This window comes from Zingiber officinale, chromosome 4B (genome assembly GCF_018446385.1).
Source record: "Zingiber officinale cultivar Zhangliang chromosome 4B, Zo_v1.1, whole genome shotgun sequence".
Taxonomy (NCBI): Eukaryota; Viridiplantae; Streptophyta; class Magnoliopsida; order Zingiberales; family Zingiberaceae; genus Zingiber; species Zingiber officinale.
This window is the reverse complement of record NC_055993.1, coordinates 93,208,660-93,234,045: the sequence shown is the minus strand read 5'-3', so window position 1 is coordinate 93,234,045 and position 25,386 is coordinate 93,208,660. Positions and strand designations below refer to the sequence as shown.

General features: G+C 40.9%; 1 protein-coding gene across 1 annotated transcript in view; it reads left to right on the top strand.

Moving 5' to 3' along the window:
- Positions 1 to 24,874, top strand: part of LOC121978393 (phenylacetaldehyde reductase-like) — a 59,028-nt gene extending 34,154 nt beyond the window's left edge. The window contains exons 5-6 of the mRNA XM_042530745.1: positions 10,684 to 10,692; positions 24,665 to 24,874. Coding sequence (XP_042386679.1) covers positions 10,684 to 10,692; positions 24,665 to 24,874 — 219 coding nt within the window. The remainder of the gene's footprint in view (positions 1 to 10,683; positions 10,693 to 24,664) is intronic.
- The last annotated feature ends 512 nt before the right edge of the window (positions 24,875 to 25,386 follow it).

Genomic DNA, 25,386 nt, shown 5'->3' with positions numbered 1-25,386 from the left:
AAAACCCCGCCTACCAGTCGACTGCTAAAACATGCAGTCGACTGCCCTCTGTGGAAATTCGACCGTTACATCCCAACGGCTCGATTCCACACATTCTGTTCGCTGCCAGTCGACTGCCCCAGTCGACTGCACCAGTCGACTGCTAAAACATGCAGTCGACTGCTACAGTACTGCTACAGTAGCGCTACAGTACTGCTACAGTAAAACCCTAAAACTAGGATTTTACTCCGAGTACAATCTCTCGTGCACTCGTACCCTCACCCTTATGACTCACTTGATTCTTCCTTTGCAGCTTTGACCTTTTGCCTTCAAGCCTACTTCCTTTGGCTCTCGTCCCTCGGATGCATTCAAGCCCGCGGCTCGTACCCAATGCCATCCTTCGCGTATGCCTCGAAGTCGCTTCCCTCGGCCCTTGTCCTCGCTGCCTTGTCCACGGTCCCTCGGATGCTCCATCCTTCACCGGACCCGAAGCCATCAACCTGGGTCACATGTGTATCCTGCAAACCTGCACAACTCAAATACACATATCAAATACAAGGGTGAACCTAACTTAAACCCTTTGCCCAAACACCAAAACACATGGTCCCGCGGACCATTGGGATTGCTCCAACAATCTCCCCCTTTTTGGTGTTTGGCAATACGTTTAAGTTAGGGAAAATATATAGCAAATAAACATGCTAAAACAAATGGACTTACGTTGCCAAGGCTACACACTTGGACTTACACCGCCGAATGGACTTACGATGCCAAGGCTACACACTTGGACTTACACTGCCGAATGGACTTACGTTGCCAAGGCTACACACTTGGACTTACACTGCCGAATGGACTTACGTTGCCAAGGCTACACACTTGGCAACCGCCGTAACAATGCACAGGGCTTTTTAAGAACCTATCCCAAGGCTCCCCCTACACTTAAGCTCCCATTGAGCTAGGATTTTCCACATAAGGCTTTTGAAGGACCTATCCCAAGGCTCCCCCTTTACCTAAGCTCTCCATTGAGCTAGGATTTTTACAACGGGCTTTTTAAGAACCTATCCCAAGGCTCCCCTACACAAAGGTACTTTCGTGTTTTCCTAACTAAACCTTACTTCTCCCCCTTTGCCTAACATCCAAAAGTTCTCCAACAATATCCCAATTATTGAAAACTTGTCATCCAAATGACCCTAAACTCATGTATGTATCACCCATGGATCCCATACATCTATATGAGCTGACCCGGTCAAAATCTAGTGCTGAAAACACTTTCAGATGGTATCGATCATTTACGAGGTTCGGAGATAAAGCTCCTACTCCACGGCGTGTCCGTAAGGTGGACGATCCCGATCCTTCGGTGGATTACTCCCCGGAAAACTTCCGGCTAGCTCAAACCTCCTTGTGGGTGGAGAAACCTCACCACAACCCTCACAAGAGCTCTTTTGACGCTAGGGCACAAGTAGACTACTAATAGAGATTAACCACCTCTATTTCGTCAACTCAAACCAAGCTCCCAAGCTTTGGTTTTATAGGCCACGGGTTGGAAAACCCCGCCTACCAGTCGACTGCTAAAACATGCAGTCGACTGCCCTCTGTGGAAATTCGACCGTTACATCCCAACGGCTCGATTCCACACATTCTGTTCCCTGCCAGTCGACTGCTAAAACATGCAGTCGACTGCTACAGTACTGCTACAGTAGCGCTACAGTACTGCTACAGTAAAACCCTAAAAACTAGGATTTTACTCCGAGTACAATCTCTCGTGCACTCGTACCCTCACCCTTATGACTCACTTGATTCTTCCTTTGCAGCTTTGACCTTTTGCCTTCAAGCCTACTTCCTTTGGCTCTCGTCCCTCGGATGCATTCAAGCCCGCGGCTCGTACCCAATGCCATCCTTCGCGTATGCCTCGAAGTCGCTTCCCTCGGCCCTTGTCCTCGCTGCCTTGTCCACGGTCCCTCGGATGCTCCATCCTTCACCGGACCCGAAGCCATCAACCTGAGTCATATGTGTATCCTGCAAACCTGCACAACTCAAATACACATATCAAATACAAGGGTGAACCTAACTTAAACCCTTTGCCCAAACACCAAAACACATGGTCCCGCGGACCATTGGGATTGCTCCAACAAAAACCTCTCAGATGGCGTTAGTGGTTTATAAGGAGCACGAAGATGTTCGTTACACAGAATGAGCCACCGCCATGATCGAATCTACTGAGTTCAACCGGCCGATTGTGAGATCCATCTTGTCTGCTTTTACGGCAGGGGCCAAAGGAGCAATTCGACAGTTGAAAGAGGAGGGCTACTTAGCGCGCGTTCCTCCTCTCAATTTCTTGAACCGTCGCAGACTCGTTGAAGAAAGACCCCCTGATTTGTACCCCAAGCTACTTCTAACTCATTCTCCAGTTGTTGTAAAGAAGGGGAATTAAGGTTTTACAAACTTACGTGAATCTGAATAGTCTCTTTTGATTGTCGATCTTATTCAAATTTTTGGATAATTTGTTGGTTTCATGTACGTGTACTAAATGCTACTTAGCTTGTTAGTGTCCAATTTTTCCCTATGACCCATTCTTCACTGACCCGGTCGATATATGTATAAACATTGGTAAGTACCGTCCGATATTTCAGAGATACCCCCAATTATCTCCATTCTTTACTGACCCGGTCGACTTAGGTATAAGCATTGGTAGGTCTCGTTCGATATTTCGAAGATACCCCCAATTATCCTCATTCTTTATTGTCCCGTTCGACTTAGGTATAAGCATTGGTAGGTATCGTTTGATACCCCAATTATCCTCATTCTTTATTGTCCCATTCGACTTAGGTATAAGCATTGGTAGGTATCGTTCGATACCCCAATTATCCTCATTCTTTATTGTCCCGGTCGATATATGTATAACCATTGGTAGGTATCGTTCGATATTTCGAAGATACCCCCAATTATCGATCGATTTATTAGGATGTTTCAATTTAACCAGGTTGTTTTCATTAATCAATATTCGAGGCTTGACCCGTGCTTTAAACCTATATTTATAGTATTAATTTTTGTTTTTTCTCATCAAGTTTCTTCAAAAATTATTTCTAGGGAAATTTTACGTTTTTTCCGAGGTAGTTTATTTGACTTCATCTCTTTCCCTTTATTCTATGATATTATTACCTTTTATGACGCTTGACATTCTGAGCACCTTTTATTTCCCTTTCGTATCTTATGTTTAGAGGTTTTAGCATAGGACTAGAAAAGGGACAAGGGTTTACGGAATCTCATTCTGCTCCCTCCGTCCATCTTTTCGCTTCTCAATTCTTCTTCTTCTGACCTTCTCTCTTCATGGCGGTTTCTTCTCCGGCATGGTTCCTCTCTTGCTCTTCCGACCTCACAGATACAGAAGAAGTGGACTTACAGGCAACCTATGATTTTCCCTCTTACATTGTCCGCCCTGCTCCCCATGAAGGTCCTCACCTTCCTCCCTTAGGCTGTATCTCCATCTTCAGGGACCATGTCCTGCAAGGTTTCGGATTTCCTCTTCACTCCTTTTTTTGTGAGGTTAGCCGTTATTTTGCTATCCCGCTAAACCAGTTCGTCCCTCAATCCTTTTCCATTCTAGTGGGCTTCATTGGAGTATCCAAACTGTTAGATTTCCCATTGTCTCCTCGTCTTTTCCATCATTTCTTTATCCCTCGTCGGGTAGATGTTGGTATTTTTAAGTTTCAGTCTCGTCCCAAAGCCATTCTATTTAATCGTATTCCCCCTCAAGGTGAATGGTATAAAATTTTTTTCTATATGCGTCTACCTTCTCCCCCTCCTTTTCCTATTCAATGGATACATGATCTGCCCTCGCTTCCTGACACTCAAGGTCTTCTCAATGATCCTTCTGTGGCCTCTGCCTTGCCTAAACTACGGGGAGCGAAATTCAGTTTACCGCATCTAATTGAAGAGGGCTTAATGTTTCCCTTTGGGATAGGCAACATTAACACTCCTTTGGATAGTTCCTTTAGTGAGTATAATTATTTTACTTCACCTTTGCTAATTAGTATATCTCTATAACCATAATGTTTATACTCTATTTTTCAGCCGATGCTATTCTTCCGGCTCTTATGTACAGGAATTCTACTATGACCAAGTCCTTTATCAATAATCTTAGAGAACAATGGTTACTGGCTCACCAATATGATCCCAATCCCTCTACCTTGGGCTTGCTTTCTGAAGAAGAACAACAAGCAGAGGGTGTCGCACTCATGGAAGAGGAAGAAGAAGAGCCTTTTGTTACTTTAGTTAAAAAGCCAAATCTTACCAAGGATTCTCCCTTTGGTGATTTCTTTGGTACCTTTGTACAAACTCCTCTTGTTCCGGCGCCTATTTCTTTTGAAAGAGGTAAAGCACCGATGACTCCCACCAATATCATCTCCAATCCTGCTCTTCGAATGATGAGGCCTGGTCTGCTTATCTCTTCTTCTTCTACTGTTTCAGCTTCTCCTGCTCCTGCTTCTGAGATGGCCGCTATATCTCCTGTGCCTTCTACATCCTTGGCATTGGGCTTGCCTCCCTTGGCTTATAGGCCTCGAGCGAAACGAACACCTTGCCGGAGATCTTTCCCCATTGTCAGCCCTTCAACCGTTAGTGTTTCCACAATTGTAACAACCCCTCCTGCACTACTACCTTCTGTTCCCTCTAGCTCCCACTCTGCTCCTCCTGCTTTTACTATCCCTTTTCCTCAGATTGCCTCCTCTTCTTCTCCATCTCTGGCTTCCTCTCATCCCCCTCCTTTATTTAGAGTAGCTGCGGGCTTACCTTCTCAATTGGGACAACCTTCTAGTCCTCCTGGCTATGGTACTTTGCAATTGCAAGGTTTATTGGCTGAATCTTGGTCACAAGGTTATGAACAATTGCGAGGCCTTAGTCTCCCACATCGAGCGGATCGCCATAGTCGTCAGGCAGTGGCTGTAAGTATTCCTAGTTGTGTGTTTATTAGCTTTGTAACTGTATCTTTAACCCACGTTATCCTTTTATTTAGTTTCTAGCCACAAGTCTGCATATCGATCAGCTGCTCACAGCTAAAGATCATGAGAACACTAAGTTGAAAGCTCAACTAGAGACATTGAAGGCTGCCTCACCTTCTTCTAGTAGTGATAGGGCTCAGTTGCAAGAGCAGGTGGTCTTGCAAAATCAACAATTGGGAACCCTGAAGCAAGCATTGGAGGAATGTCAACAACTGCTGAAAGACAAAGAGCTTGCTAGGAAGACGTTAGAATTACAGGTGGAGAGACTACATTCAGGTCTTCGATTGGAGATCGCTTTAAAAGAGAAAGCTCTCTTAGATGCTTCTCAGAAAAGTCTTATCTTAGAGAAAGTAGAGAAGCTTCATAATGCTTGTCTTCCTGACCAAGCTCAGGACCTGGCTTCTCATGATTTCACTATTCTACAGGAACAAGAGCTGAGGAAAGCTCAAGATAACGAATTATCACTGCTCCAGAAGGAGTTGGAACAATTAAGACAGAGAAGGATGTTCTAAAAGAGCAAAACTCAAAACTGCAAGCTGATTTCCAGCGTTATAAGGAGCAGGAAAAGAGTCGATGGGAAGAATGGCGACAAGCTTTCTTAAAGTCACCGGCATTTGCCCGGGAATTTGTTCGCAGGATAGTGGGTGCGCTAAATCATTCCGTATCGGGGGTTCTTCAACAATTAAAAGAGGGTGGATATCTACCCAGGGAACCTCCCCTCTCTTTCATAAATCGCCGCAGGCTTAATGAAGAACTACCCTCAGATTTAAAAGGCCCTTTCCCGGATGTTTAAAGAAGGTATTCATAAAAACTTGTAAAGTAAGAATTGATAATGAGCAAAAAAGGTGCAGTTGGTACTGAGTAACTAAGTATTTGCAAGATATAAGGAAATTTTAACACTTACTTGCTTATTCTTCATACTTAGTTTGAGAATACCCCTTTCGGAATGTTATTGCTTGTTGAATATAAACTCTATTAAGAGATTCCTTGTTCATCCTTCAAAGCGGAGCCTTATCTTGATGGGTTCTTTTTTCCAGTAACCTCCCATATGCTTTGTATTTCCCCGAGGATGAATAGTCTTGGTCGAGACTGGATATGAAATTGTATAAACTATTGGCCTCCAAGCTGAACACAATATCCTGGACGACTTTTGAGTAAATACTTTCATTTTCACATATCTGGGTTCCTCTATGGAATCCTCTTTCGAGATTAGGCTTCAAAACCAAAAGATTCTCTGGTATTTATATCTTGCACGGGTTCAGAATCTTTGATCTCTTTGGTGAAGACTCATCTGATGTATTTCATATAATTTCTCGATGGTTCAGCTTCATATTGGTTTATAGTCTCCGGCTTCTCCTATGAAGGCTCGTCCGGGTTGCTTCATAGGATTTTGCCGATCGACTTTGGTCTGTCTTGGTTTGTAGTCTCCGGTTTTTCCTATGAAGGCTCGCTGGGTTACTTCACAGAATCTTCCCGATTGACTTTAGTTTATAGTCTCCGAGTCTTCCTATGAAGGCCTGACCGGGTTACTTCATAGGTTTTTATCGATCGACTCTGATCTGTCTTGGTTTATAGTCTCCAGTTTTTCCTATGAAGGCCCGCTGGGTTACTTCATAGAATCTTCCCGATAGACTTTGGTTTATAGTCTCCGAGTTTTCCTATGAAAGCCCGACCGGGTTACTTCATAGGCTTTTCTCGATCGACTTTGATCTGTCTTGGTTTATAGTCTCTGGTTTTTCCTATGAAGGCCCGCTAGGTTACTTCATAGAATCTTCCTGATCGACTTTGATCTGTCTTGGTTTATAGTCTCCGGTTTTTCCTATGAAGGCCCGCTGGGTTACTTCATAGAATCTTCCCGATCGACTTTGGTTTATAGTCTCCGAGTTTTCCTATAAAGGCCCGACCGGGTTACTTCATAGGCTTTTCTCGATCGACTTTGGTTTATAGTCTCCGAGTTTTCCTATGAAGGCCCGGTTACTTCATAGGCTTTTCTCGATCGACTTTGGTTTATAGTCTCCGAGTTTTCCTATGAAGGCCCGACCGGGTTACTTCATAGGCTTTTCTCGATCGACTTTGGTTTATAGTCTCCGAGTTTTCCTATGAAGGCCCGACCGGGTTACTTCATAGGCTTTTCTCGATCGACTTTGGTTTATAGTCTCCGAGTTTTCCTATGAAGGCCCGCTGGGTTACTTCAAAGGCTTTTCTCGATCGACTTTGGTTTATAGTCTCCGAGTTTTCCTATGAAGGCCCGACCGGGTTACTTCATAGGCTTTTCTCGATCGACTTTGGTTTATAGTCTCCGAGTTTTCCTATGAAGGCCCGACCGGGTTACTTCATAGGCTTTTCTCGATCGACTTTGGTTTATAGTCTCCGAGTTTTCCTATGAAGGCCCGACCGGGTTACTTCATAGGCTTTTCTCAATCGACTTTGGTTTATTGTCTCCGAGTTTTCCTATGAAGGCCCGACCGGGTTACTTCATAGGCTTTTCTCGATCGACTTTGGTTTATAGTCTCCGAGTTTTCCTATGAAGGCCCGACAGGGTTACTTCATAGGCTTTTCTCGATCGACTTTGGTTTATAGTCTCGGAGTTTTCCTATGAAGGCCCGCTGGGTTACTTCATAGAATCTTCCCAATCGACTTTGGTTTATACGAAAGTATAATACTTGGGCTAACCTCGTGTTGGCTTGTAATTCCTTGAGGGGATCCGAATAGGCCTTTAGGATTTCCCCCTATTTTACTGCTTGAAAAATAGGAAGGAGGCTTCCCCTGATACTTATTAATTCGCATGAACCATATTTATCTTCTGTGTCAATATTTATCTTACTTGACTTTCATCAAAGAAACAAAGTACATAAACTGCAGGTATCTCAATTCGCCTGGGAATTCCAATAACTGTGAATGTATTTAAAGTAATATGATCCAATCAGGCTCGATAGGGTTGCAAATGATTAGCGCTCCAAGGGCGCTCCAACATTCTTCCTTCGGCATCTTGGAGATAGTATGAGCCTGACGCGAGCTTTTCTATTACTTTATAAGGCCCTCCCCATTGTGGTGCTAACTTGCTGACATCTCCCACAGGCTTAACTCGTTTCCATACCAAATCACCTACTTGGAAGAATCTGGGAATGACCCTTTTGTTATAATTCTGTCTCATCCTCTGTCGATATGATATAAGACGAGTAGTAGCTTTATCCCTTATTTCCTCGATCAAGTCCAGCTCCATAAGTCGTCTGTCTCTATTATCCTCATCATACAATTGTCTTCTGTCAGACTCTACTGCTACCTCAATGGGGATTACTACTTCTCCTCCATAAACTAACTGGAAGGGAGTGATTCTTGTAGCTTCACGAGGCGTAGTACGATATGCCCAGAGAACATTGGGTAACTCGTCTACCCAGCTACCTCCGATATGATCTAACTTAGTTTTCAGTCCTCTGATAATCTCCCTATTAGTTACTTCTGCTTGCCCATTGCTCTGCAGGTAAGCTACAGAGGTGAAGGCCTGAGTAATCCCATAACTATGACACCAGTCTAGGATTCTATCATCTTGAAACTGTCTTCCATTATCAGAGACCAACTTATGAGGAATGTCAAACCGGCAGATTATATTTTTCCATAAGAATTTAATGACCGCGTCCTCTGTGATTCTAGCAAGTGGTTCTGCTTCCACCCATTTAAAGAAATAATCCACAGCCACCAACAAGAACCTCCTCTGTGAAGCAGCCATAGGAAATAGACCTACTATGTCCATTCCCCAATGATCAAAGGGGCACGAGACTATAGAGGTTCTTAATAACTGGGTAGGGTGATGTAATATATTCTGATGCTTTTGACAAGAAATACAAGTTCTTACCAGTTTAGCGACATCTTCATGTAGAGTGGGCTAGAAATATCCCGCTAGGAGGATTTTACGAGCCAAAGATCTTCCTCCTATATGATTACCACAAGAACCCTGATGCACCTCCTGTAAAATAAATTGTGTGTCTTCTGTGCCTACACACTTGAGCAAAGGTCTGGAAAAAACCCTTTTATATAATTGTTCCCCCACTATAGTATATTGAGCAGCTCATTTCTTAAATACCCTGGCTTGTTCTGTATCTCTCGGAAGAAGACCTTGCTGTAAATATAGTATAATTTGAGCTCGCCAATCACCCTGAATTTCTATATCAGTCTGTCTTTCAATACAAGAAATTAACAGGGTCTGTTCCACTGGTCGATCAAGACTCCATGGTATTACAGCAGAGGCTAATTTAGCTAATTCATCTGCCACCTGATTCTCCGATCAAGGAATTTTTTGTATGCTCACATCTTGAAATTGAGACTTCAACTTATCGAATGCCTCGGCATATAACTTAAGCCTGTCATTATTGATTTCAAAATTACCTGATTATTGTTGGGTTGCTAGCTGAGAATCAGAGTATATAAGGACTCGAGCTGCTCCTACATGCCGAGCAGCCTGTAAGCCAGCTATTAGAGCTTCATATTCAGCCTCATTGTTGGTAGCTCTGTAATTTAATCTAATGGAAAGTTGAAGTCTGTCTTCTCTCGGGGATACAAGAAGAACACTGATTCCACTGCCTTGTCTAGTTGCAGAGCCATCCACATAAACTTTCCAGGTATCTTCTTCTTCTGGGCCTTGAACCTCTATGATGAAATCTGCTAGAGCTTGTGCCTTGACGGCTGAGCGGGGTTGATATTGGATGTCATATTCCCCAAGCTCGGTTGTCCATTTGACTAACCGTCCTGATGCCTCTGGGTTGAGCAATACTTGACCGAGAGTGTTGTTGGTTAAGACAATAATCTCATGTGCTAAGAAATATGGGCGCAACCTCCGAGCAGTCAATATTAGAGCATAAGCCAGCTTTTCTAGTGTAGTGTATCTACACTCCGCTCCTTTTAATAAATGACTAGAAAAATATACAGGTTGTTGCTCTTTTCCTTCCTGTCTGACTAATATAGAGCCTATGGCGTTTTCATTAGCTGACAAATACACCCACAGAGTCTCTCCTGCTATAGGTTTAGCCAACACAGGGAGGGTAGCTAAATAATCTTTCAACTCCTGAAAAGCCTTATCACATTCTTCATTCCATTGGAACTTATTAGCCTTTCTGAGTATTTTAAAGAAGTGAAAACTGCGATCAGCTGATCTAGAAATAAATCTAGACAAGGCAGTGATTCGGCCTGTCAATCTTTGAGCTTCTCTCAGGTTGCGAGGTGGCTCCATGTTCTGCAGTGCTTTGACCTTGCTCGGGTTGGCCTCTATCCCTCGTTCGGACACCATATATCCCAGGAATTTTCCTCCCTTCGTACCGAACAAGCATTTGCTTGGGTTCAACTTGAGCCCGTATTGTCTTAATGTTTTGCAAGTCTCCTCTATATCCCTGCACAGATCAGCAGCTTGAAGAGACTTAATTAAGATGTCGTCAACATATACTTCCATATTCCTACCAATCTGCTTCTGAAAGACCTTATTCATAAGCCTTTGATAGGTTGCTCCTGCATTCTTTAGTCTAAAGGGCATAACATTATAACAATAAGTGCCTTCAGATGTTATAAAACTAACCTTTTCTTGATCCTCTTTGGCCAAGGGGACTTGATGATAACCTTGATATGCATCCAGCATGGAAATATATTTGCATCCGGCAGTAGAATCAACCAGTTGATCAATCCTGGGTAAGGGATAATAGTCCTTTGGGCAGGCTCTGTTGAGATCTCGAAAGTCAATACATACCCGCCATTTATTCCCGGGTTTATAGACTAATACCACATTAGCTAGCCAGCTTGGGAATTGAACTTCCCTGATGTATCCGACCTCCATAAGCTTAGCTATTTCTTCCTTGATAATCTGATTCTGTTCCGCACTAAAACTCCTCTTTCTTTGCATGACTGGGCGGGCATCCGGGAAGACATGCAAGGAATGTTCCATAACAGTAGGAGAAATGCCCGAAACTTCTTTAGGAGTCCAGGCAAATATATCATTATTCTTCTTCAAACATTGCACCAACTCAGCTTTAAGATCAAGATCAAGATCGGCTGCAACGTAGGTGGTAGCTTCTGGCCGTCCAGTCTGGATTTGAACTTCTTCCTTTTCTTCATAAACCAGGACGGGCTGCTTCTCGCGAATGGCATTAACTTCCATTCTTTGAATCTTCCGGGCGGTGTTGGACTGAGTTCGAATGATTTCTACGTAACATTTCCGGGCTATCTTTTGATCACCTCGTACTTCTCCAACCTGATCCTCCACAGGAAACTTAATCTTTTGACAGAAAGTAGAAACGACCGCCCGGAACTCGTTCAAGGCAGGCCGACCCAATATCACATTATAAGAAGATGGAGCATCTACTACCATAAAACAGGATCTCCTAGTCCTCATCAGGGGTTCATCTCCTAGAGAAATGGCCAATTTTATTTGACCCAAAGGTTGCACTTCATTGCCTGTGAATCCATACAGAGGAGTTGCAATCGGTTGAAGTTCACTGGAGTCAATTTGTAGCTGATCAAAAGCCTTTTTAAATATAATGTTGACCGAGCTGCCAGTGTCTATGAAGGTACAAGCGATGGCATAATTGGCTATCACAGCTTTGATGATCAATGCGTCGTCATGAGGTATTTCTACCCCCTCTAGATCTTTGGGCCCGAAACTTATTTCAAGACTGGCTGCTCGTTCCATGCTGCATCCTACTGCATGAATCTCCAATCTTCGGGCATGTGCTTTTCTGGCTCTGTTAGAGTCCCCATCAGTGGGTCCGCCCGTAATCATGTTAATATTACCCCGAGCAGCATTGTTTCTATTCTCTTCCTGACGAGTCATTGTGGTTTCGGAAGGTGCTTTATCTAATACTTGGCTGGTGCCAGCTGGGACCGGTATTGCTTCTTGCTGAGTTCCATCCGGGTGATATTCCGGCTTGAGCGGACTCTGCTGCCTGGGATACTGTTGTCGGTAATAGTTCTGCCTCTGATAGCGCTCTTTATTGGCTCGTCTATTTCTCAAAACAAAACAGTCATCAGAGTGATGATTGCTAGTTTTATGATAAGTACACCATCTCCTTGGTGCCTCCGGCTGCATCTCTACATGCTGTACAGCTTGCGGACGATAATCTGGTGGATGAGTGGTTCTAGGTCCTCTTGGTGGGGGTACCGGGGTCGGAGCCTTCTCCTTCGCATGAGTAGGAGAAGAGGGAACACTTTCTTTCCTACGAGCAGCTTGGGCTTCTTCTACGTTAATGAACTCAGTGGCACGTTCAATCAGGGAATCAAAATTAACAGGAGGATTTCTTACCAAATCTTTAAAGAAATCATTATCATTTAAACCCTGAGAGAAGGCACTCACTAATATTTCAGTAGTAGCATTAGGTACATCTATAGCTACCTGATTGAATCTTTTAATATATGCTCGGATGGATTCTTTAGACGTCTGCTTAATTGAGAACAGGCTCTATGATGTCTTATGATACCTTTTGTTACTGGAGAAATGATGTAGAAAGACTTTCTTGAAATCTTTAAATTTTCGAATAGACTTTTCAGGAAACCTTTTGAACCATCGCTGTGCTGCTCCCCCAAGAGTAGTGAGAAACATCCGACACTTCACTCCATCGGAGAATTGTTGCAACAAGGCTACATTCATAAATTTTAACAAGTGATCTTCCGGATCTGTGGTTCCGGCATATTCTCCAATTTGCAAATTCTGATATCGCTTAGGAAGCGGGTCATCTAATACACTTTGTGAGAATGGAGAGATGACCTTTTCTGGTGAACTATCACTAGTTATCATTTTAATCTTACGCTTCTCTCTGTCTGGCGCCTCACCAGAGGACTCTTGAAACACAGGCCTCTTACCCCCTGGATCCAAGGGAGTGCGAAGGAAGGCTCGTGGACGCCTGGTTGGAGAAACAATAACTGGAGGAAAATACAAAGGTTCTTCTTCTTCCATTTCCTTGCCTTTCCGATGCTCAGTAGTTGATATCGCCGGATGATGAGCCGTCGGCAGAGTGGCCCCAGTATGAGCTTGCACTGGTTGTTGTTGTTGTTGCAGGGCTTTCTGAACATGAGAATTAATGAGGAGTTCCAAATCCTCGCGACTGATAGTAAGTAGGTTCGACTTCCTAGCTTCTTCCATCATGTAGTCTTAGATTCAGGTGAAGTTTCCCACAGACGGCGCCAAATTTGATCCTGTCTGAGAAGCTGACCGTGAAGGAGATTCGGAAGAAGGAAACCCACTGGAATGACGAGGAATAAGGCCGGTGAAACCTTGACCCGAGAAACCCAAAGCGGGTCGGAAGAAAACCAGAATCACCGTAGGAAATCTGCTAAGTAGGAAGAAATCCCCGTACAAATAGGAGAAAACCGAACTTTCAAGCTCCTGAAGCTCCCTGCGCACAAGAGACCAACCAACACTATTGTCAGTGACCTAAGACCGGGGTGGGAATCCCTGGCTAGGCCCTCCGACGCTCAAGTTAGTGATCTCCCTTGATGTCGAGGAAGGAAGAAGAAAGAGGATGAACAGTAGCCAGAAAATTAGGGATCTCCACTTACCTTACCAACGGAGAGGATTCCCCCTTTTATACCACTTCATATAACCTCCGTAGTCATGAAGTGGACCCCGGTTTGTTAGAGTTCGTTATGACATCAGCTGCGTACTTGGGGAAGATGATTTTTAAGGAATCTTTTTTGTACCCCAGATGTACCTTCTTTGTCGTTTAGCGCCTGCAAGACAAGCTGAAAGCATATTTCCCGCCAAAATATATATTCTCTATCATGAATTATTTTATTCGGTATATTCATGTATGATTCTTCTTCATGTGACTTCTATTTGTATCTTTGTTATGTTTAAAAAATAACATTTTATTCAACATGTTTCTAAGGTATTCATTGAAGGAATAGTGCGGGTTCTTTGCTCGAAAAAACCTTCTTAACCGATATTGGTCTATCTTTGCTTCGGAGTATGTAGCGGTCGTTATTGGCTTACCTTCATACGGCAAGCATGTATCGACCGATATTGGCCTATCTCCGTTCGGCAGGCATGTATCGACCGATATTGGCCTACCTTCGCTCGGCAGGCATGTATCGACCGATATTGGTCTATCTTTGCTTTGGAGTGCGCATCGGTCGTTATTAACTTACCTTCATACGGCAAGCATGTATCGATCGATATTGGCCTTGTTGGAGTGTATACTGAAAGCCTAAGCTTTGTAAACATTCATTATGAATAAAGAATCACATTTGGTCAAATTGTCTACATTTGTTTGTAGTTGTTCATTTAATTTATATTGTAGATAACATAGTATGTGGTGTCACATACAGAAGATGATGTTATCAGTACCTTATAAATTATAAACAGTAGCTCACGACCAAAATGTAAAGGAACAAACCATTAGAAGGTCGTAGTGTAATTAGGTATTAGTTTATCTTGACTATATAATTACACTAGTACACTTAGAGTGTATTGAGTAGGACCATTTGAGGTCGTTTCTTTTATACTGACTTTATAAAGGAACAAAGACCTCGGTTATTATGGAAGTGCGTGCTCTTAATCCTAATATAATAACAAGCACATATATTTGATATTTATTTCTTTAATTTATCAATGGGTGAGATTTAGTTCGATGAATCAATAAGCCCGATAAGTTGGGAAATGATATCACTTATAGTGTGTGTTGTTGATTATAGAAGGAAACTGTGTCCTAGAGATACTAGGTTGATAATGTCCCCAAGAGGAGCTCATAAGAATTGTCATGTTAAACCCTGCAGGTGGACTTAGTCCGACATGACGATAAGGTTGAGTGGTACTACTCTTGGACTTAGATATTAATTAAATGAGTTGTCAGTAACTCACTTAATTAGTGGACATTCGATATCTTAAACACAGGGAGACTAACACACTCATAATAAGAAGGAGCCCAAAAATGTAATTTGGGATTGGTGCGGTAGTTCAATAATAGTTCTCTAGTGGAATGAATTATTATTGATAAAATTAAGTTGTGTGTTCGGGCGAACACGGGATGCTTAATTTTATCGGGAGACCAAAACCAATTCCTCCTCTCGGTCCCTATCGTAGCCTCTTATTTATAGAGTTCTATACCCACCTATACTCACCTTCTATACCCACCAATAGGGGGCCGACCAAGCTAACTTGGGAACCAAGCTAGGGCTGGCCTAGGTATAAATTTGGGTGGCCGGCCCTAGCTTGAACCCAAGCTAGTGGGGGCCGTCCAAATTAAATTAAAAAGGAATTTTAATTTTAATTTTTATTATGTGGAAGAAATAATTTATTAAAGAGAATTAAAATTAAAATATCTCTCTTATAAAAGATCTACAAAAGATTAAAGAAAGATATTAAATCTCTTTCCTTATTTGTAGATTGGTGAGATATTTTATTTTCTCTTTAAAAATTATTCACATGTTATAAAATTAAAATTATAGAAATTTCCTTTTATCAACTATGAAGAGATTTTTAAAGAGAAATTTTATTTTTTAAAATTTCCGGAAACAAATTAGGAAGTTTTAATTGTTGATTGAAACTTGTCCAATTTGTTCTTCATGATGTGGTCGGCCACTTGAATTTAATTGGGGAAATTTTATTTTATTTTTCTCAATTAAATCATGTCAAGGAAATTAAGGAAATTTTATTGTAATTAAATTTCCTAATTTGCCTAGGCCAAGGAATATAAAAGAAGGAGTGAGGGTGCCTTCATGAGACGACCTCTTTTATTTTCTCTCCCTCTTTTCCTTGGTGTTGTGGCCGGCCATCATCCTTTCCCTCTCTTCCTCTTGTGGTGGCCGAACCCCTCTCTTTCCTTGGAGTTCTTGTGGTGGCCGGATACTACTTGGAGAAGAAGAAGAAGAAGGAGAGGAAGTGAGCATCTCTTGGAGTGTTAGTGTTTTGATTTTCTTCCTTGGTGAAGCTTCTTTCTTTGTGGCCGAACCTAGCTAGGAGGAGAAGAAGGTGGTTGGTGGTTTCTCATCTCGGAAGATCGTTGCCCACACAACGTTCGAGGTTAGAAGAGGAATACGATAGAAGATCAAGAGGTTTTTCTACAAGGTATAACTAGTAATTTTTCTTTCCGCATCATACTAGTTATTTATGGAAATAATACCAAATACAAGAGGCTTACGTTCTAGAATTTCGAATATGTTTTACGATGTTGTGTTCTTTTGTTTTTTCTTTTCCTTGTGATTTGATTGTTCTTTTCGGTTAACCTAAAGTTATTTTAGGAAATTAAATATTAGGTTTCTATAAAAGGTTTTGTCTAGTCGGTGGTGGTTGCTCCCATATCCAAGAAGGTCGTGTGCCTCACCACGTCAGTACTGGGAACCAATTATGGAAATTAATATTTAATGGAATTAATAACTTAAGGTGATTTGGGTCGAACGTGTTAAGTTCCGCAGGAGATCCAAGTCAAAACCTAAAAGAACAAATAGATTAAGTTTTGGATCAAACGTGTTAAGTTCCGCAGGCGATCCAAAATTTAATTTAAAAGAACACATGGTAGCTAGGAAAAGGTTCAGACCTTTGTACAAAATTTTTGTACAGTGAAATCTCTAGGTTTTCCGAGTAGCAACCAACAATTGGTATCAGAGCTAGGGTTTTGCCTCTGTGTATTTGGTATTTAGTTTAATTATGCACATGTCATACATAATTTAGGCTGGATAATAGTAGGATGTGCTAACTTTGTGGATGCAGGATCCAACTATTATGGCTTTTAGTTATTATGTGTGTGATTGGACCTTTGGACATGTCAAGGGCATTTATCTCTGTGTGTATGATTGTATTAAAATACAGCAGGAGCTGTATTTAGTTTTATATTAGGATTTTATTTTTGATCTAGATACATGTACATTCCTTTTATGGAATATAGGATCAAAATGTAAAATTCTATTTATGTCGCGGATCGAATCTTGCAAAGCGTGGAACCTTCTAAGGACCAGAGGCGCAGCGGAACTAGGAGCAAGATGGATGCGACAGCTAGACCCGGTGGCGGTGGCCAAATATGGCAGCAGCTTGGGATGACAACACACGGAGGACAATTAGAGATAAAAGCCATAATAGTTGAAAATTAAATTTTCAATTTATTGCTTTTATATTATGCTGTGTGTGCATGTTAGTTTACAAGTTTTAGTAGGCTAGCATAGTTAAAATTCCTCATTTATAAATAACTAAGTGGGAGAGGGATTTTTAAGTAAATCCCATTGTCTCCATTACTGGTTTGTAAGTGATGCAAACAAGCTTACGCGTTGGCTCTGAGTGCCTTCCTCCATAACGGATGAGCTTGTTTGCGGATCACTAGAACAGACTTCCATTTTTGGATGACTATAGGAAGTTAATTAAGAGCGTGTGATCTTCCCCAACGGAAGGGGCATAATCTTATTAATGGACTTAGTGTCAAGTAATGGTATACACTTAGACACATCTAATAGTATCCTCCCCATCGGAGTCACTGCTATTATTTGTGTGACCAAATGATACCAACTATTAATTTTATTTGTCAAAAAGTTAGGTTGACAAGATAATAAAATTAATGGGTTAAAACCCTCCTTTTACAAATGTTGAATTTGTATACGTCCACACTAACATGGCATACAAAATTCACGGTGTTTTGAGGTGTTGGTTAATTTAAAATAGTATTGTTTGAGAAATCAATATTATTCTAAATTTAGAGTTCTGACCAAAAATTATTTGTGATTCTTAGGATGACTTTCAACCCACTGTCCATTATACTTCAACAGAATAGACTTACTGGACCTAATTACATAGATTGAAAAAGGAACCTGGACATTGTTCTTATTGCTGAAAGCTATAAATTTGTACTGACTGAGCAGTGCCCTGAAGCACCTACTGGTGAATCTACCCAAGAGGAGATTGAATATCATAGGGAATGGGTAAAAGCAGATGAGATGGCGCGGTGTTACATTTTGGCTTCAATGTCAAATGTATTGCAACATCAGCATCAAGATTTACCAACAGCCTATGATATTATGAACAATCTCAAGGAACTCTTTGGTCATCAGGATAGGGCTTCTAGGCAAGAAGCCATGAGAAAGATAATGACAGCCACCATGCAAGAGGATACTCCTGTAAGGGATCATATCCTAAAGATGATGGCTTATCTGAACGAGATACAGATCCTTGGAGGAGAAATTGATGGGGAAACCCATATCGATATGATCCTCCAAACGCTACCTAGAAGTTTTGAACAGTTCCGCCTGAACTATAATATGAATAAGAGGATTTATTCATTAGCGGAACTACTGACAGAACTTCAAGCAGCAGAAGGATTATTTCATCACAATGCTCAAATTCACTATGCTGAAAATGGTTCTACTTCTAAACCGAGAGGAAAGAAGAAGAAGAAACAAGCTGGTTCAGCAAAGAAAGTGAATAAGTCTCAGAGTACGGGATTTAAAGCTGGAGTGAAGAAGCCGAAGGGCAAATGCTTCATCTGCAAGCAGGCAGGACATTGGAAGGCGGACTGTCCTCGTAGGAACCAAAACAAAGGTATATCTCATGCTCTAGTTGTTGAAACATGTTTAGCGGTGTTATCTACCTGCACCTAGTATGTAGATACGGGAGCCACTGATCGTGTTTGCAATTCTCTGCAGGGGTTCTAGGAAACCCGACGACTATCTGAAGGAGAGATTACCGTCTACATGGGCAATGCTACTAAGGTGGCAGCTGTTGTAGTGGGAGACGTCTACTTATCTTTTAGTAGAAATAGAAATTTGATTTTAAGAAATTGTCTTTATGTACCCAGTTTTAGAAAGAATTTAATTTCAGTGTCTAAACTATTTTTAGATGGATATTCAGTTTCCTTTAGTAACGATGTAGTTATTAAAAGAAATAAAGTGATTATATGTTCTGGTGCATTAGTTGGCAATTTGTATACTTTAAATCCAATTTCTTCCACAAAGCAAAACATGGAAATTTATAACTCATCTTCTAATTCTAATAAGAGAAAAGAACCTTCGGATATGAACCAAGGATATCTTTGGCATCTAAGGCTTGGTCATATTAACTTAAGTAGGATTCAGAGGCTTATAGCCGATGGACTTTTGAGTTCATTAGAGTTGGAAAATTTTCCAACTTGTGAATCTTGCTTAGAAGGTAAAATGACCAAGAGGCCGTTCAAGGCCAAGGGGTATAGAGCCAAAGAAGTGTTAGAATTGGTTCACTCTGATTTGTGTGGTCCTATGTCTGTCCAGGCAAGAGGAGGTTTTGAATATTTTGTCTCTTTCATAGACGATTATTCAAGATATAGATATATTTACCTAATGCGCCGCAAGTCCGAGTGCTTTGATAAGTTCAAAGAATACAAGGCTGATGTGGAAAAATGATTAGGTAAAAGTATCAAGACACTACGATCTGATCGTGGTGGCGAATACCTCTTAGGAGAGTTTAGGAATTACTTATCAGAGGCCGGGATTAAATCCCAATTATCTGCACCTGGAACACCCCAACAGAATGGTGTAGCAGAACGAAGAAACAGGACTCTTATGGAGATGGTTAGATCGATGATGAGTTATTCAGAATTACCAAATTCATTTTGGGGATATGCTCTGGAAACAGCAGTATACGTTCTGAACTTAGTAACTTCTAAATCAGTTTCTTCTACTCCCACAGAATTATGGAATGGGCGAAAATCCAGTCTAAGACATATTCAAATTTGGGGTAGTCCAGCACATGTGCTGAAACCAGATGCTGATAAGTTAGAATCTCGTACAGAAGTTCGTGTGTTTGTAGGATATCCCAAAGGAACGAAAGGTGGTTTATTTTATAGTCCTAAAGACCAGAAGGTCATTGTTAGCACCAATGCCTAGTTTTTAGAAGAAGACTATATAATGGATCACAAGCCCAGTAGCAAAGTTGTTTTAGAAGAACTCCGAGAGGACATGTCTACTTCAGTACCAACAGTACAAGATGAAGTATCACAAGAGACTGCAACACATGTCACACATGATACACAACCACAGACAGTGCCTCGTCGTAGTGGGAGGGTTGTGAGGCAACCTGAAAGATTCATGTTTTTGGGAGAGTCTTCGGACTTGATCCCGGGTAAACATGAACCTGATCCACGAACATATGACGAAGCACTCCAAGATATAGATGCAGCATCTTAGCAAAAAGCAATGAATTCTGAAATAGAGTTTATGTACTCTAATAAGGTCTGGGAGCTTGTAGAACCACCTGATGGTGTAAAAGCCATTAGATGCAAGTGGATCTACAAAAGGAAAAGAGGGATAGACGGGAAGGTAGAAACCTTTAAAGCTAGGCTTGTTGCGAAAGGGTACACTCAGAAAGAGGGAATCGATTATGAGGAGACCTTTTCACCGGTGGCCATGCTTAAGTCTATCCGGATACTCTTATCCATTGCTGCTCATATGGATTATGAGATTTGGCAAAAGGATGTCAAGACAGCTTTCCTTAATGGAAGTCTTGAAGAGAACATCCATATGAAGCAACCAGAAGGGTTCATTGAAAAAGGCAAAGAGCATCTAGTGTGCAAGCTCAATCGGTCCATTTATGGACTGAAGCAAGCTTCAAGGTCTTGGAACATCCGGTTTAATGAAGTAATCCAGTCATATGGATTTATTCAAAGTCCGGATGAGTCTTGTGTATATAAGAAGTGTAACGGAAACGTGGTGGTATTTCTTGTACTATACGTAGATGATATTTTGTTAATTGGCAACAATGTCAAGGTATTATCAGACGTAAGGGTATGGTTGTCCAAACAATTTGATATGAAGGACTTAGGAGATTGTTCACACATTCTTGGGATCAAAATTATAAGGGATCGTAAGAAAAGAATGTTGTGTCTGTCCCAAGCTTCATATATAGATACAATCCTTGCTCGTTTTAGCATGCAGGATTCCAAGAAAGGTTTCTTACCTTTTATACATGGAGTAGCTCTATCTAAAGAGATGTCTCCGAAGACGTCGAAAGAGATAGAGGACATGAAAGCAGTTCCTTATGCTTCGGCTGTAGGAAGCCTAATGTATGCAATGCTATGTACGAGACCTGATATCTGTTTTGCCGTTAGCAGATATCAGAGTAACCCTGGACAAGGACATTGGACTGCGGTAAAGCATATATTAAAGTACCTGAGAAGGACTAGAGATTATATGCTAGTTTACCAAGCAAACGATCTGCTCCCTGTGGGTTACACGGATTCAGATTTCCAATCAGATAGGGACAACAGTAAGTCTACATCAGGCTATGTGTTTACTTTAGGAGGTGGAGCCATTTCATGGAGGAGTGTTAAGCAGAAATACGTTTCGGACTCAACCATGGAAGCTGAGTATGTAGCAGCCTCTGAGGCAGCTAAAGAAGTAGTATGGCTCAGGAACTTTCTAATGGACTTAGATGTGATTCCTGGTTTGCCCAAAATCATCACAATTTATTGTGATAATAGCGGTGCAGTTGCAAACTCGAAGGAACCACGAGCTCATAAGGCAAGTAAACATATAGAGCACAAGTACCACCTGATACGAGATATCGTGAAGCAAGGAGAAGTTGTCATCGCCAAGATTGCATCAGCAGATAACCTGGCAGATCCTTTCACTAAGGCCCTTCCGGCGAAAGCTTTTGATCGACATGTGGAGGGAATGGGAATCAGATGTATGGTAGAAGATATGGCAGCTTAGTCATTAGTATAAGTCGGAGATTGTTAGAGTGTATACTGAAAGCCTAAGCTTTGTAAACATTAATTATGAATAAAGAATCACATTTGGTCAAATTGTCTACATTTATTTGTAGTTGTTCATTTAATTTATATTGTAGATAACATAGTATGTGGTGTCACATACAGAAGATGATGTTATCAGTACCTTATAAATTATAAACAGTAGCTCATGACCAAAATGGAAAGGAACAAACCATTAGAAGGTCGTAGTGTAATTAGGTATTAGTTTATCTTGACTATATAATTACACTAGTACACTCAGAGTGTATTGAGTAGGACCATTTGAGGTCGTTTCTTTTATACTGACTTTATAAAGGAACAAAGACCTCGGTTATTATGGAAGTGTGTGCTCTTAATCCTAATATAATAACAAGCATATATATTTGATATTTATTTATTTAATTTATCAATGGGTGAGATTTAGTTCGATGAATCAATAAGCCCGATAAGTTGGGAAATGATATCACTTATAGTGTGTGTTGTTGATTATAGAGGGAAATTATGTCCTAGAGATACTAGGTTGATAATGTCCCCAAGAGGAGCTTATAAGGATTGTCATATTAAACCCTGCAGGTGGACTTAGTCCGACATGACGATAAGGTTGAGTGGTACTACTCTTGGAATTAGATATTAATTAAATGAGTTGTCAGTAACTCACTTAATTAGTGGACATTCGATATCTTAAACACAGGGAGACTAACACACTCATAATAAGAAGGAGCCCAAAAATGTAATTTGGGATTGGTGCGGTAGTTCAATAATAGTTCTCTAGTGGAATGAATTATTATTGATAAAATTAAGTTGTGTGTTCGGGGCGAACACGGGATGCTTAATTTTATCTGGAGACCAAAACCAATTCCTCCTCTCGGTCCCTATCGTAGCCTCTTATTTATAGAGTTCTATACCCACCTATACCCACCTTCTATACCCACCAATAGGGGGTCGGCCAAGCTAACTTGGGAACCAAGCTAGGGCCGACCTAGGTATAAATTTGGGTGGCCGGCCCTAGCTTGAACCCAAGCTAGTGGGGGCCGGCCAAGTTAAATTAAAAAGGAATTTTAATTTTAATTTTTATTATGTGGAAGAAATAATTTATTAAGGAGAATTAAAATTAAAATATCTCTCTTATAAAAGATCTACAAAAGATTAAAGAAAGATATTAAATCTCTTTCCTTATTTGTAGATTGGTGAGATATTTTATTTTCTCTTTAAAAATTATTCACATGTTATAAAATTAAAATTATAGAAATTTCCTTTTATCAACCATGAAGAGATTTTTAAAGAGAAATTTTATTTTTTAAAATTTCCGGAAACAAATTAGAAAGTTTTAATTGTTGATTGAAACTTGTCCAATTTGTTCTTCATGATGCGGCCGGCCACTTGAATTTAATTGGGGAAATTTTATTTTATTTTTCTCAATTAAATCATGTCAAGGAAATTAAGGAAATTTTATTGTAATTAAATTTCCTAATTTGCCTAGGCCAAGGAATATAAAAGAAGGGGTGAGGGTGCCTTCATGAGACAACCTCTATTATTTTCTCTCCCTCTTTTCCTTGGTGTTGTGGCCGGCCATCATCCTTTCCCTCTCTTCCTCTTGTGGTGGCCGAACCCCTCTCTTTCCTTGGAGTTCTTGTGGTGGCCGGATACTACTTGGAGAAGAAGAAGAAGAAGGAGAGGAAGCGAGCATCTCTTGGAGTGTTAGTGTTTTGATTTTCTTCCTTGGTGAAGCTTATTTCTTTGTGGCCGAACCTAGCTAGGAGGAGAAGAAGGTGGTTGGTGGTTTCTCATCTCGGAAGATCATTGCCCACACAACGTCCGAGGTTAGAAGAGGAATACGATAGAAGATCAAGAGGTTTTTCTACAAGGTATAACTAGTAATTTTTCTTTCCACATCATACTAGTTATTTATGGAAATAATACCAAATACAAGAGGCTTACGTTCTAGAATTTTGAATATGTTTTTCGATGTTGTGTTCTTTTGTTTTTTCTTTTCCTTGTGATTTGATTATTCTTTTCGGTTAACCTAAAGTTATTTTAGGAAATTAAATATTAGGTTTCTATAAAAGGTTTTGTCTAGTTGGTGGTGGTTGCTCCCATATCTAAGAAGGTCGTGTGCCTCGCCACGTCAGTACTGGGAACCAATTATGGAAATTAATATTTAATGGAATTAATAACTTAAGGTGACTTGGGTTGAACGTGTTAAGTTCCGCAGGAGATCCAAGTCAAAACCTAAAAGAACAAATAGATTAAGTTTTGGATCAAACGTGTTAAGTTCCGCAGGCGATCCAAAATTTAATTAAAAAGAACACATGGTAGCTAGGAAAAGGTTCAGACCTTTGTACAAAATTTTTGTACAGTGGAATCTCTAGGTTTTCCGAGTAGCAACCAACAGGCCTACCTTCGTTCGGCAAGCATGTATCGACCAATATTGGCCTACCTTCGTTCGGCAGGCATGTATCGACCGATATTGGCCTACCTTCGCTCGGCAGGCATGTATCGACCGATATTGGTCTATCTTTGCTTTGGAGTGTGCATCGGTCGTTATTAACTTACCTTCATATGGCAAGCATGTATCGATCGATATTGGCCTACCTTCGTTCAGCAAGCATGTATCGATCGATATTGGTCTATCTTTGCTTTGGAGTGTGCATCGGTCGTTATTAACTTACCTTCATATGGTAAGCATGTATCGATCGATATTGGCCTACCTTCGTTCGGCAAGCATGTATCGACCGATATTGTTCTATCTTTGCTTTGGAGTGTGCATCGGTCGTTATTAACTTACCTTCATACGACAAGCATGTATCGATCGATATTGGCCTACCTTCGTTCGGCAAGCATGTATCGACCGATATTGGCCTACCTTCGTTCGGCAGGCATGTATCGACCGATGTTGGCCTACCTTTGTTCTGAAAGTATGTTTCGGCTGTCATTGGCCTTTCTCCTTTGACTCTTTCTTCCTTTTCTTTCCTCATCTGAAGACCCACAAAACCTAACCCATATCATCCGGCATCCAAGATGATGGCCGAGAAGGTAGCTTGGGAATTTGCAAACAAGAATCATTTGGATGTGGTAGTTGTCAATCCTGGGACTGTGTTGGGACCGATCATTCCGTCGATGATAAACTCCAGCATGACTGTACTCGTGCAACTTATTGAAGGTCATGAATTGTCATTCACGATCATTATAAATCTCAGGTTTCAGAACATGTTTAAAGATTCTCTCTAGCTTATCATGATCATCACGTTGTCATTCACTCATCAGTATAAATCTCATATTTCATACAATGCTCAAAGAATCTATCTAGCTTTTAGGTTCGTGTTGTACAATTCCTAACATATAACAACAGGAAAAATATATATATTAGTTTCTCAATAGATTTTAGGTATGAGAATCACATTAGAAAGACTATAATGACTACTTCATATAGGTTGGACTAGGTAACATAGTACACACACACACAAGACCAATATTTTGAGCTACCTAGTCATTTTTGTGGATCTAATGTTGGTTCTTTTCACCTACTTCTAACAAATGTCCCAAGTTATCAATTTGTTACCCTTCCTGCTTTCAGGAAATAAAAAGGCAATTAGTTAACTTTCCACTAGCTTAATCTGTTATCTAAAATGCTTATTTACAAATTACATAATTTCTCACCATAAAATGCTGTCGAACCAATATATAATGTTGTCATAAATAGATTCACCATACTTATTCTGGGAATTGCCACCACCCATTTC